Genomic DNA, 19311 nt, shown 5'->3' on the forward strand with positions numbered 1-19311 from the left:
ATTAAAGACATCTCTACTAAGTTATAATGACTACACTTTTTGAAAGTTATAATTAATAAATAACATTTTTTTAATATAAATACTATATATGTAACTTAAAAAAGATTTTATTTTTTTCCATATTTATATTTTAACAAATATTATACTTGCAAGTGTATATATGTTTTAGTGGAAAAAAAATCCTATTACCATAAATAATTTATTCATATTATATAGGGACAAAAATTATACTTCACGTGTAAATTGTTATTTTTTATTAAAATTAAGAGAGAGAGCTGTAAGGACTTTTCTTTTCATATTAAAAAAGTTGTAACACATTTCACATCACATATAATACCTACCTTTGTTGAGACTAAGGTTGTTATGTTACCTAAGACAACGTGTATATGAAGTCTACAATTTTATAGACGTCTTCTTACATAAATAATATTTATTATATACATTTCAATCTTTTTTCGAATAACAACACTTATCTTCTCTTTCATAGAGCATGTGGTCAAATCCACTTAAAAATAGTAATAATTGATATTAAGATTTTATTCTGATAGGTTTTTTTGTTTTAAAAAATTATTAATTGCTTTTTTTTAATCAAATTAGAGGCCAGCAAATCTATTTTGCAGAAGGCCATGGCAGGCAGATCCTCTGCCGAACGCCCTCAACATCATCAGAATTTTTTTTCTTCTATAACGGTACGTACATGCTTTATAATCCGTCTCTGTTATCTGTAAAATTGTACATCTGTCTGTCTTTTTATTTACAGGTATGTACTGATTACAGATCTTGAAGCTTTAACGTTTCTGCATATTTATATGATGATGTTCTGGTAAATCTGTGTTACAGTCACGTTCTGGTTTTCTAACGGGTATGGAGTGATTACTAGATTTTTTAAGTCAGTGTTTGTGGTATGGTCGATGGATTCGCTACATTTAGTTTCCTTTTCTTTTTCCTTTTCCCTGACAGCCTCTCAAATAATGTAACGGAAAAGAAGAGTACAAAACAGAGGAAATCTGGATTGCAGTTAAGATTTCACATAAAATTGAGAAAAGATCATCATTTGAATATTTAATTTCATCCAAGGATTTTCGCAGGAAGACATTATTAATGTTTATTATGTTATTATTATCTTTTCTACAACGACATTTAACATATTGTATGGCGATCTTACGGTACTTTCATGGTTGAATTTTTGTTTTTGTTTTATTGTTGAAAGGTTGGTTTTTCAGTCCAGTGTCTGCTGGGGCCGAGGGGTTGTTCCGCGTTCACTTAAGTTAGTTTTCACTCAAACCTTCCTGAATAAGGTTATTGAAAAGAAGAGACAGTTTAGTGTCTATTCAAAATATTGATACAGAATTATCAGAAGATCGTTGAACAAATATTTAATTTGGCTATAAGATTTGAACAGGAAAACATTTTGAGCAATGTTATTGGATAATACTATGTTGTAATTTTTTTTTTTTAAATGTCTTCAGTGAGTTGTCCCTTTGAAATGTAGCGAGGGGATTGTGCATGTATGTCTCATAGGGTAATCAAGTTTAGGTTCGCCGAGTACGTGCCTTCCAGATGGCGTAAGGTATCTGTAGTCTAAGCACGATTGGGTGCGTAGCGTGCAAGGCATTGTGAACCCTAAAAGAACCTTTCCTCTCTTTGTTTTCCCCATGTTGAGTGAGATAGATACATAGATAGATCTTTATACGTTCACAAGGCTAGAAATGTTCACTAATTCTTGTTTGGGATGAACATTTGAGTCATTGACTAAAAGTCAGATTGTTACCCAGAAATCCACTCTATATAGTGTAATGAGTAGTGCTTTATATAGTGCAGTGAGTAGTGCTTTTGGATTAAACTGTGTTTTGTTATCATCCACGTTTTGAAGGGATTCCAAATGTTGATGATAACAAAACACACACAGAAATTCACTTTATATTATCCTACAGAAAAAATACAGTGTAGTGAGTATGCTTCTGGATTAAACTGTGTGTTTTGTTGTCATCATCATTTGGAGGGATTCCAAATGTTGATGATAACAAAACACACGAAGTTTAATCCAGAAGCATCTGCTCACTGGTATGGACTATGGAAACATCGTATCTCTGATCAATACAGTATAGTGTTATCCAGAAATATTACTTACCAATTGATTGTGTTTATAGATGTCGAGGTTCAAGTTAATTTCTTTGTTGTTTTCTTTTTAGCCTTGATTTGATATTTCATACTGCAAATATATGCATAATTGTGTCTTTTATGGTTGCTTATGTAGCAGCAAAAAGTTTAAAGGATATATGTTTAAAAAGAGAACTCTGTTTCATGCTCTGATAATCATTCTTTCAGTTATAGTAATGAATTGTGGATTGACTGTGCAACAGACAAACCTGGTGGCAAAGATTGGCCCCATAGTATTTCCGCTGATAGTAATTTTAGAGCCTGTGATTGCCATCTTCGCGGGTTGTTTTACTGCTAAATCGCACAAACTCCCTCCTGGCCACGAAGAGCCAGCTTTGCTGGCATCCGAGACTCTCTGTAAGTATAACTTTTATTTTATAATGCATTTAGAGCATTTGTGTTTCTTTGTTATTGAATATCATTTCTGGCGGGTTGAGTCTCAAGTCATCATTTTTGGGAATCAATTGTGATTCTAATATCAAGTCAACCTTCTTGAATCATCTTTAGTGGGTAGTAGCAGTTGACAAGAAACTCTCACAAGTCATGAATTTCAACAATTCATTTGGCACTTATTGCTTCAAGTTCAGTTGATGCTCAGAAGGTTTAACTTTTTCTCTATAACAACAAATTCTTTTTCAAGGCTTAACAATTACATAGTAAGTCCATATCAACAGATTCATTACTCTAGCTGAGATGAAACATGGAATAAGGCTTTTCCAATGTTTCAGATAAAGTGAGCATGCTCTGCAAAACTATGAAAGGCTTTTTGTCAGTAAAAAATATTTGTCTAACTATAAATAATATCGGGAATCAAGTCAAAGAGATTTTTGGAAGGTCAATCCTCCCTCCAAGAAAAATAGAATCTGTAAGAGGCCACTAGCTCAGTGGTTGAGTGGCCTGGCCCAATGGGAGATTCTAGATTCGAGCCTTAACTGGTTCATGCTTTTCAGCAGAGATTATGGATCCTTCAAGGCTCTGGCCTCATACAAGCAGCATATTCTAATGACATATCTATGAGATGATAATTTACGTAGAATAAACTGTACAGAACAACTTTGGAATTAATTGTGCCATCTCCATTCTTGATCAGACCTGCCAAATACAGACGAGGAATTTGATGGCTTTAATGACTTCCTCAGCTTTGTAGCTCTCCTTGCAGCGAGAGCTTGAAGGGGCTTCAAGTTTCTCAATATCCAGATGAGGAGAATAATCCCATTCATTTTTCACCTGAAACCTTTGCATTCTGATCATTTCCCTAACTAGTGCTTGAAACCTAGCCTCCAGCTCTCTAAAAGTGACCATGGAGACTAACCCACAAAATTTCATGGGTTCCATCAGAGAAGTATTCAAACATGTCAAGAGCCTGCTCTAAAGCTCCTTGGTGCTTATCCCTAATGCAGTGATAAGCCTGTTAGTCCCAACCAGTGCTGAGAGGGGAGGGGTGAATCATCACTTTACCAGTTTTACAAAATTAAAACCTTTTAACTCAAGACTGCACTAACTTAATATTCATCAATATAAACAGTTATTGGAGAAGAACATGCATGCATGAAAAGATACACAGTAACACCAAGATTTATCTCGTGGAAACCCAAATGGGAGAAAACCACGGTGTGAGTAGAAACTCACAAAATTTGCACTCTTCTGGAGTACGCCCGGTGAGGAGCCATCCTTGTTAGGAGATTACAAAGACATTGTTAGGTGCCACCCGGTTAAGGGATTTTGTTTAAGGCCTATTAGTGCCTTTACTTTGTTAGAGGTAGCCTTGTTAAAGGTCTTAGGATCATCAATTAAGATGACACCTGGTTAAGGGATTTTACAAAGGGACCTATTAAAGTCCACCTGGTTAAGGCATTTTGAGTTGCAATTGTTAGAAAGCAACAGGAAGTTGATTTGCTGGGATAGCTGCTGATAGCTTGATCAGATCACAATGAAAATCATAATATGTCTCCACCGGTTTTGTCTGCTCTGCACTCCACTGGTCCTCTGCTCATACCCTCGGCTTTGCACTCTGTCGGTCTACTTCACACACACTCTGCTTTGCTAAATCATTTAGCACTTGCTCACTTTTCACTCTGCACTTCGGATCGCCTCTCACAGGATTTGCACTTTGCAAATTTTACGATCAAGAATATTTTGAATGAACTCAAAATACTTTATACATTCTTTGTCGTCACCTTCAGGTGTTTCCTTAATCAATGCAATCAAAGATTTCGATAGATTTAGAATTCAAATCTTCTCGCTCTTGCTCTGCATGCCTTGCAACAATTCTGCCAATTACTCAACCAATTCTGCCACTGCATCCCCCAAAAATAGTGACTTCTGGGTCGAGTTCAGTCTTTTAAATGCAAACCAGAAAATCCGCAAGTAATCATGGCTTAACTGCATGATGACTGAAGTTGACTTCACCAACCTTTAGTTTGGCGTAGACACAAGCTCACCAACTCACCTTTTGCCATTGCAACTGTGTAATCGATCACCGCTCCGAGATTTATGGTGACCGCCTATCTTCCTTCTGCTTCACTGGTGTACCGGTATACCACTGCACTCTTCATTACCGGTTCATCCTTTGATGCCGGTTTGCAGTGCTTCCATCAAGCTTCTTCTCCTGTTTGCCAATGAGGTTCCGGTTTGCATACAACCTCAAGCCTTTTTGCCTAAGTCACCTTTTGTGACTTCATCATCATCAGAATGACCAATTTGAAGATCTGACCTCAACACCAATCTTCTTGAATGACAGACCGGTTAGCTTAGTCTGTCTTCCCTTGAGCTGATTGAACTTTGATCATCTGTCTCTTATGTTGCTTCCATGTTGTTTACAAGTCATCACCTTTGCTATTGAGATACACCACTCCATTGGTACCACTCCATCGGTTAGTGTTAGACATCAATGACAAATCTCAGCAAATATACCGGTTCTCTGGATTAACCGGTTTTGTCAATGCCAACAAAGCCAACACTTTAACCGTCTCTTTGTCCTTGACAAAATCAAGGAAATTTGAAATAAACATGAGAGATATATTAGAGTTGACTGTGCCTATCTGTCACTTCAAGGTAGGCTTTTTCCAAGATTTCTTTGTTTGCTGCCTCAGTTCCTCCTCCCTATCTAATGAAAATCCTCCCCAACCTCTTCAAGATATCTCCCCTTGAAATGCTATTTCTTAATTCTCACCAAACAGAGGGAATTTTGCTTCCATGACAAATAAAGGTAATTACAGTGCAGAGAAGAAATGGTATCTTTGAAATGCATGCTCAACTTAATAAAACAACATTGTTTTTCGTTTATTGATTATCAGCCACCTCTTCATTGAACAAGCCACATGTGTAATAAGGATAAGGCCTTTAAATGGCATGCACAAACATTATGCTTGGTAATCATGATATATAGAGGTAGGGAGATTATTTATACCATACAAGATTTAAGCCTTTCTACTTATCCATCGAATCACTTATGACAAACTTGTTACCATCTAAACCTTGATTAGATAGATAATCCACAACCCCATTAGCCCCTCTATAGCAATGTTGAAGAGAGCAAGTTCTTAGGGAGTTCGGCAATGTCATGTACTCTTTGCAGAACTAAAGAATTAATAATATTTTTAAGAGGGCCGATCACTTTTGGCCACTAAGATATTATTTAGGTCATATGTAATGTTTGAAAACTGATTTCTACATTTCATTCAAGATATAATTAAAAAAGGGATTTTTGGATGTAATTAAAAGCACTTTTAAATGCTTGGAGGGAAAAGTAAATTCCAGTAAAAATAAAATGAAATGGAGGGCCCAAAAAAGGCAACCATAAAAAAGAAGTCAAGGCACAAAGCAAATCATCTGATTATGTCATTCACTGTTGCTTCCAGTTTGAAGTTTGGAGAATTTGAGGACAAAAATCCCTGGCGTTGGAGATTAGAAGAACAAAAACCCTCTTGGTCTCCAAATTTGGATTTGAGGACAAAAACCATCCCATCCATTAGAGGTGATTTCATTCAGGAATTACAGTTGTGCTGATTGTTGAAGATTGATCAAGAATTTGAAGTTAATTTCAGTTATTACAATGCTGCTATGGTGGCACTACAGTGTGAAAGGGTAGATTTGCATATTTTGAAGGGGTATCAGACATGGTTGCTGGTTTGTGAGGTTTTCAGTCAATGTTGCTGTTGTTCATGAAGAGATTTGAGGGTTTGTTGCTAAATAAACTAGATCTACTGTTGTTGGAGGTTTCCAGTCCCCTTGCTGCTGCACCTAGGTCATGCTGTTTCAGTTGGTGCGGAAGATCGCTAATATTTCAGTTTCCAGTTGGTGTGTCATGGTTAGGTTTTCAGGATTGTAGGTTAGAAACTTAGAAGCGTGTCTCTAGCTTGAATTCAGTGAAGTGTTTGCCTCAGTTATTTGAGCATACATTTTGGTGGGAAGTTTCCAGTAATGATTTCAGTGTTCAAAGTTGCACATTTAGTATGGTGGCAAGCCACCTCATTACATGTTAGAACTTAGAATATCAACAAGGCTTGCTGTTCTCCTAATTTCTGTCTATATTTTATGAGATTAATATCTTGGAGTATTTGCTGCCTACATATTATTGTTATTTTTATTTATTCTGATTAGCTGTGCAACGTCATATGTATAAGACTATAAGTTAACACTACTAGTATTTCCTGTATTCTGTGGTTTACATACAGCAGGGCTATAAGCAGATCTCGCAACAGTTAAAAATAGTATCAGGCTGTACTAGTGTTTACAGTCTGTGTAATATTTGCTTGAATTCAAATCTGGATTTCATGTTATATTTGCTGCTTTAATCATCTGCAGTCCGTACAGCCATCATCTGCCTGTTTATTTGGTATATGGAGGTTGCTACATATTGTCATGGTATGCAGCTGTAGCCATTCATTGAATACTTTGAGTGTTTGATCACATTACATTTGATTTATTCAACTCCTCCTTGTTGTTCCTCTAGCAATATTGTTTATTTGGCTAATTCATATTGGAGGGCTTGCTGATATTTACCAGTCTGAACTGTATTAGTAATCTGTTACTTGTTATGATGCAGGAGCATCCAGGGGTGTATGGCAATCCTGCATCATCCAAAAATATTGTTATTTTAATTTTCTGTTAAGATTAGGTGAATAAAAATAAATGCAAGCATCTATACATGGATGGAAAGTGTCCAAGGGGACTTTTGGGGTTAAAATTATTTAATATTTGGGGCCTATGTCTAAAGGCAAATGTAATTTTCATGAGTGGGCACATATTTCTATTATTTACAATGCAAAATCAAAAAAATTCCCATCTTGGTGACACATGTCTTGGTGGTTGCAAAGAAGAATGAGAAAAGACACCTCCTTAGGCACCCACTTTGGAAAATTGAAGAGAGATCACCTTAGGTATGTTGGATTTTGAGTATTAGACCAGCAATCAGACTTTCAATATGTAATTTCAGATTAGGATTAAGTGAATAAGACTGGTAAATGAAAGACAGAAATGAGTGCACAAGAGACCAACTCAATTACCCTGGGAAAATCTCCAAGGAGGAAAAACCCAGCACTAAAGACCCACAGGTCAGATTATGTATTCAATTCTGAATTGTAATAATACAATACTTAGCTCAAAAGTGAGATCTTCAAACTGCACACTTGCATGAATCAGATCTGCCCTTTTTAGACACCAGGTCTGCACTTTAACATCAACCAGATCTGCACCTTGACATGCACCAGGTCTGCTCCTTTTAACAGCTGAATCCGGACATTCACATGCACCAGGTCTGCACTTTCTTGGCAACTGAATCTACACTTTCAGTTTACAATTAGGGCATAGAGGTCTTCACACAAAGTTGAATCTTGTGTTATCAGCAGAGTCTTCAACTTTGCACAATAATATTCGCACTTCTAGGTATCAAGGTCACACTTGGATTAGACTGAATTTGCACCTTGACAGAAGTATTTCACATAGACTGAATTCGCACCTTGCTGGAGTTATTTCGTATAAACTGGGAGCATAAGCAAAACTGAATGAATTTGACTTGTGAAATGTCTTTTATTTATATGCACCTTTAACCCTTATTTGTAAGTCGGCCTCCTTTAAGTTTTGGTGCCAATATTATTATGGCGTGTTTATTTAGGATAGCGTGAGGAATAGGGCAAGGCCTAGACTTGGGGCACGTTACCCTTTAGGGCCCAGACCTAAAAGGGTTCGGATGTTGCCTTAAGGCAATCCGAACCCTATATAGCTCTAGTTACATAACAACAAGGCACTCTCCTAGGGAAGTTGAAGAGTCATCTATTGGCTATGTGTTGCTTTTCTTGATAGCCATTTGTTGTTCATCAAGAGGGGATGTGGGATTTCCAAGAAGCACAAGAGAACTACAAATTGGGGCTTGAGCTAGTTGTTTATTCATCCAGAGTTGAGTGGATCATCCAGAGTGGAGTGGTTCATTCAGTGTTGAGTCCTTCAATACATAGCTTAAGTAGGAAGGCTTGTAGCTTCGGCTTGCAGATTTGAAAAGCCAATTTGGCTAATAAATTGAAAGTCTTGGATATTGTATTTCCATTTTCATTTAAAGTAATAGAAAGCAAGTTTTTTTGCTTGCTTTTTTTGTGTTGTTGTTGTTGGGTGGGGTAGCCCTTCATCACATTATCAGATTCTGTACTGCTGCATATTACATTCTCCACCAGTTTGTGCAGCTACATAATTGTCTGTATCAGCCCGTACAGTTCTGGGATAATCGCAGTAGATCACCAGTTACTAGTGATATATATATTTCTGTAAGGTTTAGGATATGGAATACTAAACACCCATACTGAACTGCAATATGAATAACCCTATACTGCTGAAACTACAACTGAAATATGTATGTGTGTATAGATATATACACATATAAATATATGTATGTATATGCACATCACACACACACATGCGTGCGCGCACACACACACATATATCAAAGTTTTAGGATTCATGCTTAGCGCAGACTTGGCAGCCCAAAATAGGACTCGGACTCAGGACTAGGCAAAAAAAAACGTAGTTTTACAAAAACAAGAAATTAATGCATTTAGAGAACATAAAAGCCTAATTTGACTATCAATTTGTCATAATTCAAACATTACACATGTCATATGATCTTCAAACACTCAATATTTGAAATTTCATAATTCATACTCAATAGCTAGCGGGGGTTTGGGAGTGGAGTATAATGTCCCCAAATGGGAATTTCCTTAATTTACTCCTGAGACAACAATTCCAAATCAAAATGAGAATTGTAATTATATAATTTCATTAAATCTGAAAACATTTCATTTTAAAATTCCACTAAAAGTTCTAAGACTAGTTCTGAAAATAGAACTTATCTTGATGGCCTTATTTAATTTGGCCATGGGACTGTGCAATGATGAATTCTGCTATACTCCAACATTCTTCTTAATAATCCTTCTGTAAATGTTTTCCAAAGTCTGCTCATATTTCCTCTCTAATTCTGCTCATATACTCCCTTTAATGACTGATTAATAATAAACAGATCGATGGAATAATCCTCAGATGTGTATAATCATTCTGGAACTGAAGATGTGTATCTGGTATACTGTGTATGTCTATGAATGGATGGAATCATCCTCTGATATTTATATATAATTATTCTGAACTGAAGATATACTCTGATATACAGAATACATATATTGGATCTGAGTGTAAACCGAGCTTGATTACTTTCACCTGATAGCAAATTGGGCTTCCTTAAATCTTTCTGCCTTAACATAGTTTTCTTCTCTAATCCGTGCAACCCTATACGTGCCGAAAGCAAATGCACCACTGGAGCAGATTCAAATATGGATCTAAGTAAAACCCTTTAGTAGATAACCAATTGGAGATTAGTTAACATCCTTTGATATACTTCTTTGGCAGCAATAATGATGATTTCCTAATTCATGCTTGATAATCATGGTGGCTTCTACATATACAGGTTGCTGTTTGCTAATTACGCTTACTCGATGTAAACATCGATAAATGGATTACTTAATGCCAGATTTGAACCTTCTGATAGTAATTTTTTTTCCAGTAATTACCGCCATTTGTTACATATAAATGTTGACTTGGTAATCACTGTATTTAATTATCATATATTTCGGTGGTCAAGTATGTTGCTTGCATATTATCGTATTAGTAAAGATGACGCATCCTTAGTGGCGCTGTATGTTTGTTTGAAGATTATCAATGCTAGCGGCAGTGGTATCGATACCGATTACTACCTGTTGACGTGTTTTTTATGACAGCGTCTAACACAGACAAATGTTACCAATGGTCATTTCACTCTCTCTTGATCAAAGTACGATTGCATGCTAAGATCGCAGAAAGTTCAAACAATCGACTCCAAGGTTCCTTTATGCTACGGACGTGACTTAGTTGGTTGATCTGATTTTTGGTAATCCAAGGGCCTTACGTTTGGATCATTCTTTCACTTCTTTGCTGTGGCTGGAACTCCATCATCGGATATGGCAATTTTGTGATGCTACTGTTTCGAACGGACTAAAATGAACTGAAAATAAAGGGGAAAGGGTTAGAGGATCTAAATCTACTCCTAAGGGCAGTGATATCAATAGATAATGCTTTAGTGGACAAATTCCAAATAAACCAAGCTCTGCTTCGCCAAGTTTAACTACAACTTCGCAAGAACCGGTGCAATCTTCTGGGGATGCTAGAGGATTTTCAAATTGAGAAAGTGCATTTAAATACCCAAAATGGTGCAATCCAAACGACTATCCACAATCGAACTTAGCACAAATTTAGGGGTTCAGGCTAACTTTACACTGCAACCTACAATCAGCAAGATGCAAAAAGTATGAACCATGGAAATTCATCGAACACCGTTACATTTTCCATTGAAATCAAAGCACTTTATCTAACAACTAAGAAAATAAAATTCTACTCTAAGTGAGGAAGGTGAAACCATGCAAGATTTGAAAAATAATTTAAGTGGACACCATCAGAGAACAATGTTTCACTGTTATTTTCTCAAAAACTTATCGCAACAATTTCATACAAAGCTTCCCCTTGTTACAAATGAGGGGGGTCACCCCTTTATATAGGCCTCAAGCCATGATAACATGCAAACCCTAATTAGGGTTTTCCCTAAAAGATTCCCCACTCAAGATGCAACAAGGTGGGAATCAACTATTAATAACCCATTATGCCCATATACAATTAATTCCAACCCATTACAATTGGTAACCAGAATGCATTAAATGCGTCACTCACTAAATTTGCCCAAAATGCGTTGAATATTCCTCTATGCAAAAATTGTCCCATCATGTCATAAATGCACCATCACCTCCACATGCGATGGCTGCATGCAAAAGAAATCTGCCATAATGCCTTAAATGTGACGGCTGCATGCAAAAGATACTCCATTAATTCATCATGCGTTGACCTGGCTGTCACTTGGTGAGAAACCCTTGGAGAGAGAACTTTATTTGGGAAGAATTTTCCCGAGATTATGAATTTTCCTTGCCTTGGAGAAGATTTTTCATCAATTTTGCACATTTCCTATTTTTTAGGAGTTTTTTCAGATTAGTGTTCTAGGGTCCAAGAGAGAAAATTCTATCACGAATCGAAATCTGAATTTTTTAATGAAATTTGGATGAATTTTTATGCTTGAAATGGGATTTTTCAAAATTTTTCCAGAGGGAAATGTTCTCGTTCTGTTCATCTTTGATTCCTTTCGTGCCTTGGAATTTTCATCTTCAATTCATCTTGGGTGTAGAATTCATGGGATGAAGGAATTTTTTTTATTTTCTTTCCTGAGGGGACTTTTCTTTCTTCTCTATCCTTGACTTAATTTCCCTGCCTCTCTTTTCAACTTCTTCCTTGGGCGGAATTTTCATATCATGGAGGAATTTTATCTTGGAAGGAAAATTCCTTACTTAACTTCATTTGGCGCCTATTCCTTTCCTAGAGCACATTTTCTCCATGGTGAAGGAATTTTGATGTGGAGGAAAGATTCCTCCTTAACCTCATTTTGACCTCGATTCTACTTTACCCTTGAGGAAGGAATTCCTTCATGTCTTAGCCAAATTTCACATTTTCCAAGAATTCTGCCCTGAAGGAAGGAATTTCCAACACTTGTCAATTTTTACTTTCCTGGAATTCTGTCCCGAAGGAAGGAATTTCCAACACTCAGTCAATTTTTCCACTTTCTTGGAATTCTGTCCCGAAGGAAGGAATTTCCAACACTTCGCAAATTTTTTTAGTCAAATTTTCCACTTTCTTGGAATTCTGTCTTGAAGGAAGGAATTTCCAACACTTAGCCAAATTCTCACCTTCTTGGAATTTCTTCTTCTTGGGCGCATTTCTTTCTCGAGGAAGGAATTTTTGTGCTCTTTGAATTCATCACGTCCGCAGGGAGCTTTTTGACCAATTTGCCACAGTTCCTATTTTTTAGGAATTTTCCTAAAATTTAGGGCTTGGGTCCAGAGTCCAAATCTGAATTATCTCATGAGTCCAAATTTGCAAAACTTTTGAAATTCAGATGAAATTCGATGTCTAAAAATTGAAATTTAAAAAATTTTCCTGAGGGGATTTCTGCTCTTCATTCCTCCTCGACCCCTTGGATTTTCATGCCTTAGACAATTTTTTGAGTTTTCCAACTTAGGCGTGGAATTCATTCTGCCATGGAATTTCTTCCTTCCTTCGATTTTCTTTGACAGCCGTTTCATCATCTTTTCCTTGGCCAGGGCGTATTCTTCAATTGGAGGAGGAATTTTATGAAGTGTTCATTTTCCATGCAACCCCCACTTTGGCGCCCTTCATCATCTTTAGGCGCTATTTCTTCATGAAGGGGGAATTCATCATTATTTGGCTTCTCCACGACCCCTCTTCCCTAGCGCTCTTCCATCCTGCCTAGGTGCAAATCTCACTTGGTGATGGAATTTTGAACCTTCTTGGATTTTCCATGCTTGGGCCAATTTGGTGCCCTATCCTTGACTAGGGCAAAATTCTTCAAAGGGCGTGGAACTTACTCTTTTTCAAACTTTCCTTGAACACTTTATTATAGCGCCTTCCTTCACTGCTAGGCACAATTTTCCTTAAGGCAAGGATTTTTACTTTTTTTATGCTTTCCATGGACACCCTTGTTTGGCGCCATTCACCTGGCATGGGCGCAATTTCTTTATGAGGGAGGCATTCACTATTTTCCACGAATTCCATGGCTCCTTCTATTTGGTGCCCTGTGTACTCCTTGGGCACTATTTTTACTAAGGCAAGGAAATCTTGATTTTCCACGTTCTCCATGACCTCTTGACTTTGGCACCCTTCCAACTCCTAGGGCAGAATTTTGTACTGAAGGAGGAATTTCACACTTTGGAGTTCTTCCTTGACTCCCTTGTTTTTGGCGCCCTTTCCTGTGCATGGGAGAATTTTTCACTAAGGCATGGAATTCATGATTTTGGTTTTCTCCATGGCATGGGCACTTTAGCGCCCTTCCTTGTCTTAGAGTGGAATTTTGACTTGATTGTGGAATTTCATACCTTGTTCATTTTCCCTGAGGCCCTTAGTTGGCGCCATGACTTCTTCTTGGGCGCTAATTCTTCATGAAGGAGGAATTCACAATTTTGCTTGAATTCCATGGTGTGGGCATTTTGGCACCTTCATCCTTAGTTGGGCGCTGGATTGCCTAAGGGAAGGAAATTCATCATTTCTTCCTTCTTTGATGCCAGACTCCTTCACTTGGATGTCAAATTGATTTGCTGAAGGGTTTTCACGTTGCTTTCCAGACTTGAATGATTTTTTGAGCTTTCCACTTCAAGACTTGATGCCAACACTTAGTCTTTTTTTTTTTGATCCAACTTGTCTGCCTTCTGACTCTTCCGGATTTAGAAATGATCTTCAGGAATGTTCACTCTTCAACATCTTTAGGGATGTTTAGTTTTCAGTGTTTTTCTGTGAAGAACTTGCCAAAAATAGATTTTCCCAAATAGTAATTCTAAAAATAATTACTCAAAATGTTAGGGTTTGGACAAAATAGGTTAGGAAAGCACTTACTAAAAATAGAAACTTACTAAAAATAGTAATTACTAAAAATAGTAAGTTTGATTTTTGGCAAAATGAAGACATTCCGGGACTTGGTAAAATCCCTAAAAAATAGGAACTTTCTAAAAATAGAAAGTTGCTCCGTTTTGGCTCAAATTTTAATGGGAGGTTCCTTGAGGGGTCTTGATTCCAGTGATATGTTCAGTTTTTCCAAAAGCCTAAAAGAAACCCCTAAAATCTAGGACTAAAGGCAGAAACCCTAAAATTGACAAAATGAGCCCTAGAATTAGCCAAATTTGCTCAAACGAAAAGCAAACTTAATCAAAATGACCCCCAAACACTCGCAAACTGAGGAATTTGACGAGACTACCGCGAAAAGACCCAACAACAAAAATCCAAAAGACCAAGAGGGCCTAAAAAGTAGGGGTCCCCATTTGCAATGGGGCAATGTGTGAAAACGTCACAACAATACCCCGAAGGCTCGAACTTCTATTTGTGTCCACATACTCTAAGACAAAATACTCACACAGCAACGGAAGATCAATTTGCCTCAAAGTCTAGTATTTGAGTCTTATTACCAGGGTGGTAGTGTTTATTCTTCAAATGTCAACCTGGACGGTATTGACATAGGTGGTTGAATGTCTTCATTATAGTTATGTGGAGAATGTAGATGATGACCAGCAGTGGTATTGCTATCAAGATGTATTGATGGTTTTAATAATAAATATCTTTAATTAAATATTATTTTAATCGTATATCTTGATGTCCTAAATTGGGGACATTACAGTCTCCCCCTCTTGAATTTTCTTTTCCTTAAGCAATTTTAAATTTTGTCATGAGGGTTCTTGACTTTGAAACCTTGTACTTAGATGAGTGAAGATTTGTAAGGATAACCTGTCACTACATTATGAACCGCACATGCAAATATATACATATCCCATTGAAAGGATTAAGCAACAACATCATACATAATACAAACATGTTAGAGTTTGGGAGGAAGAGACAGGATGGGTTTGCTTGGAGCCATTTCTACACCAAGCCTAAGAGAGGTTGCTTATAACCCCTTTGTTCTACTTGGTGGCCCCTACTCACTGCCCCATCAAGGCCTCATCTCCCTAAAAGCACTTGCCATCTTGTGAAGTTGGGGGGAGAATGTCACTAGGTTACTTGACTCTTCAATTGTAAGGACTCTCTTCAAGGTCACTTACGAGCCTCTCGCAACCTATTTGCTGCATCTCAAGCCCACAACACAAGACGGGTTTTATACAATCAATCTTTATGCATTCCCTCTTGCAGGATTGGGGGGAAGACGTAAGGGGTGACTTGACTCCTCAGTTGCAAGTACCTGCTTTTAGGTTACTTACGAGCCCCTCGCGACCCATCTATTACTTTGCTCTGCGAGTTTTTCTGACTTTTACTCGCCGAAAAAACTCACCCGAGCTTTTGCAAAAAACTCGCTGAGTACTCATCGAGGTTTTTGCAAAAAACTTGCTGAGTACTCATCGAGGTTTTTGCAAAAACTTGGCGAGTTTCTATAAAAAACTCGGGAACACTAAACAACCAAACACCTAAAAAAATTATATATTTTTGTTTTTTCAAGCCAGTTTCATTCTCTTCAGCAGAATATATACATGAAATATAAAGTGGCATTTCAATATGTCTTTGTCCTTTCTTATACTTTACGTTATATTTCATGTATATATTGGCAGGATGTTTGAGAGTGGTTTTAGATCTCTAGTAGTTATAATGCAAATTCTAGGTTTTAGAAGATCTTTTAATTTTTCAGACTTAGTCAAATTTCAGTAATCAGTATGCTCCTATCAACATTCTCTCGCTCTCTCTATCTCACTCACTTTATCTGTCCCGAATTTTAGACCTATCTATCTCCCTATCACTCTTCCTCTATCCCCCTCTCTACCACACTCCATCTCACTCTCTCCTCTCTCCCCCAAGATCTAGACCTATCTCTCTACCCCTCTCTTTCTCACCCTCAAAGCCTGACGAGGGGTGCTACTCTCAACCTAATTTTAATTTGCAGATGCTTGGTGCAAAGTTGGGGTGGAAATACCCCAAATCTCAAAAAATTTGCCCTTAGAATCTTATGTCAACATTGTAGTTCATGTAGTTGTGAGCGCAATTAGAGCTTGTTTGAGGCCATCGACACAAAGAAGAGGAGCAAGTTAGCTCAAAAATGCCTCAATGACCTTGTCTTTGTGCAATATAATCTTGGATTGCGCATAAGGAAGGTAGAGGAAGCACCAACTGGTCCAATTGATTTGGATGATATAGATCCTTACAGTGATTGGATATCATAGGAGCAACCTCCATTGTTTATAGAGGACGACATCAATGATTTGGAGAGGCAAGCTACGAAGGAGGGGGGTGGATTTGGTTTCACACTGGATGACATTGAGGAGGATGAGGAGTCATTGCCAGTGCTAGGTGCATCTAGAGACAAAGCTACATCTAGGATGGAGGATGAGCCACAACTTGAGCCAGTCATACTGAGCGAGGAGGCACAATCATGCCCACAACAGACTACTAGGACTAGACCCTTTAGTTCTACCTCTCCCTTAGTTTTTACTAGAGTTGGGAAGAGGAAGATGTAATTGTATTGATTTATTTACTTTTAGTTCTACAAAAACTATTTACTATTTTGCTTCCAGCCATCAGCATTCCTCATGAGGATGCGATTTTGTACTCACTTTGCTTTTAAATATATCTAGACTCAGCTTGTGCTTGCCTCTTTTGTGCTCTCTTTTATCGACAAATGGGATGCATCGTCTCATTGGATTTTGCAAAAAAAAATGCATATCTAATTAAATTTAAGCAATTTTTTAAGTTGCCGAGTACTGGCCGAGTTTTTCCCGAGTTGTTTTTTTCAAGCCTTGGTGAGTTTTTGCTAATGGCGAGTAGTTCAACTATGGTATTTAGCATGCACATGAAAACATTAAGTATACATATGAATGCATGAAGACACTGAGCATACACAAAGTATACACTTGTACAAACATGGAGCATACATTTGAAAACACAAAGCATACATATGGATATATGTAAGCATGGAGCATACACTCAAATACTCATATTGTTATATTCCTTCTTATTGACTGAAATGATATATTTATTCATCTTTACCCTGCACGATGGCAGGGTCATAGCTTTGATACCACTGTAATGTCCCCAAATGGGAATTTCCTTAATTTACTCCTGAGACAACAATTCCAAATCAAAACGAAAATTGTAATAATATAATTTCATTAAATCTGAAAACATTTCATTTTAAAATTCCACTAAAAGTTCTAAGACTAGTTCTAAAAATAGAACATATCTTGATGGTCTTCTTTAATTTGGCCATGGGATTGTGTAATGATGAATTCTACTATACTCCAACATGCTTCTTAATAATCCTTCTGTAAATGTTTTTTAAAGTCTGCTCATATTTCCTCTCTAATTCTGCTCATATACTCCCTTTAATGACTGATTAATAATAAACAGATCGATGGAATAATCCTCAGATGTGTATAATTATTCTGGAACTGAAGATGTGTATCTGGTATACCGTGTATGTCTACGAATGGATGGAATCATCCTCTGATATTTATATATAATTATTCTGAACTGAAGATATACTCTGATATTCAAAATACGTATATTGGATCTGAGTGTAAACTGATCTTGATTACTTTCTCTTGATAGCAAATTGGGCTTCCTTAAATCTTTCTACCTTAATGCAGTTCTCTCCTCTAATCCGTGCAACCCTATACGTGCCGAAAGCAAATGCACCACTGGAGCAGATTCAAATATGGATCTAAGTAAAGCCCACCATATTTCCGCCGTTTGGAATGCTATCAATGTCTCTTTAATATGCCTCAGAAGGATGTAAGTTGAATGGTAGCATCTCTTCATTATTAAATCGTACGACTTAACTTTCCATGGTAATTGCACCCTTTAGTAGATAACCAATCGGAGATTAGTTAACATCCTTTGATATACTTCTTTGGTGGCGATAATGATGATTTCCTAATTCATGCTTGATAATCATGGTGACTTCTACATATAGAGGTTGCTGTTTGTTAATTACACTTACTTGATGTAAACATCGATATATGGATTACTTAATGCCAGATTCAAACCTTCTGATTGTGATGTTCTTTCCGGTAATTACCACCATTTGTTACATATAAATGTTGACTTGGTAATCGCTGTATTTAATTATCGTATGTCGGTGGTCAAGTATGTTGCTTGCATATTATTGTATTAGTAAAGATGATGCATCCTTAGCGGCGTTGTATGTTTGTTTGAAGGTTATCAATACTAGTGGCAGTAGTATTTATACCGATTACTACCCCGGAGGCTCGAACTTCTATTTGTGTCCACATACTCAAGACGAAATATTCACACAGCAGCGGAAGATCAATTCACCTCAAAGTCTAGCATTTGAGTCTTTTTACCACAGTGGTAGTGTCTATTCTTCAAATGTCAACGTGGACGGTATTGACACAGGTGGTTGAATGTCTTCATTATAGTTATTTGGAGAATGTAGATGATGACTGATAGTGGTATTGATATCAATATGTATTGATGGTTTTAATAATAAATATCTTTAATTAAATATCATTTTAATTGTATATCTTAATGTCCTGAATTGGGCACATTACATGGAGACCTGTTGTGACCTTTTTCACACATCACCCCATTGCAAATGGGGACCCTCTCCTTTCCTGCTTTCTAGGTTTTTGTTAGTGCTCGTGGCCTTCCGCTTCAGTTCTGCTCGGTTCTGTGAAGCTTTGAATGGTTTGAGTCTAAAAGATTGAAAGTCAGTTTTTTGCGAGCGAAGTGATAATAGAGTCTGAATACTGTTGAAGTGTCCAGAAAGGCCAAAGGACGAAGAACGCAATTGATTTGAACGAATTTGAACAATTAGAAAGTTTGCTTTTTTGCTTTTTCCTATTTTTTAGGAAGTTTCGTTTTTGGCATTTTTAGCCCAATCCTTTGTATGGCTATTTTTAGAAAATTTTCCCTATTTTTTAGGATGCCTGCTTTTTGCTTTTTTAGAGTGGAGACTTAGGGTTTGCATTGATACCACTGACCTGCTTTGATCGTGATTAAGAATTTCCAAGTAAGTTCCTACATTTTAGG

The 19311-nt window shown here is 37.1% G+C and overlaps 1 protein-coding gene across 2 annotated transcripts in view; it reads left to right on the forward strand.

The window, feature by feature from the left end:
• The first annotated feature begins 523 nt into the window (after nucleotides 1-523).
• LOC131027669 (calcineurin B-like protein 1) overlaps nucleotides 524-19311 on the forward strand; it is a 153666-nt gene continuing 134878 nt past the window's right edge. Inside the window, exons 1-2 of one of the 2 annotated variants that reach the window (XM_057957756.1) lie at nucleotides 524-689; nucleotides 2364-2517. In XM_057957756.1, coding sequence (XP_057813739.1) covers nucleotides 627-689; nucleotides 2364-2517 — 217 coding nt within the window. In that variant the 5' untranslated portion in view covers nucleotides 524-626. The remainder of the gene's footprint in view (nucleotides 690-2363; nucleotides 2518-19311) is intronic. The other variant, XM_057957749.1, reaches the window with a different exon arrangement.

This window comes from Cryptomeria japonica, chromosome 1 (assembly GCF_030272615.1).
Source record: "Cryptomeria japonica chromosome 1, Sugi_1.0, whole genome shotgun sequence".
In the NCBI taxonomy this organism is placed as follows: domain Eukaryota; kingdom Viridiplantae; phylum Streptophyta; class Pinopsida; order Cupressales; family Cupressaceae; genus Cryptomeria; species Cryptomeria japonica.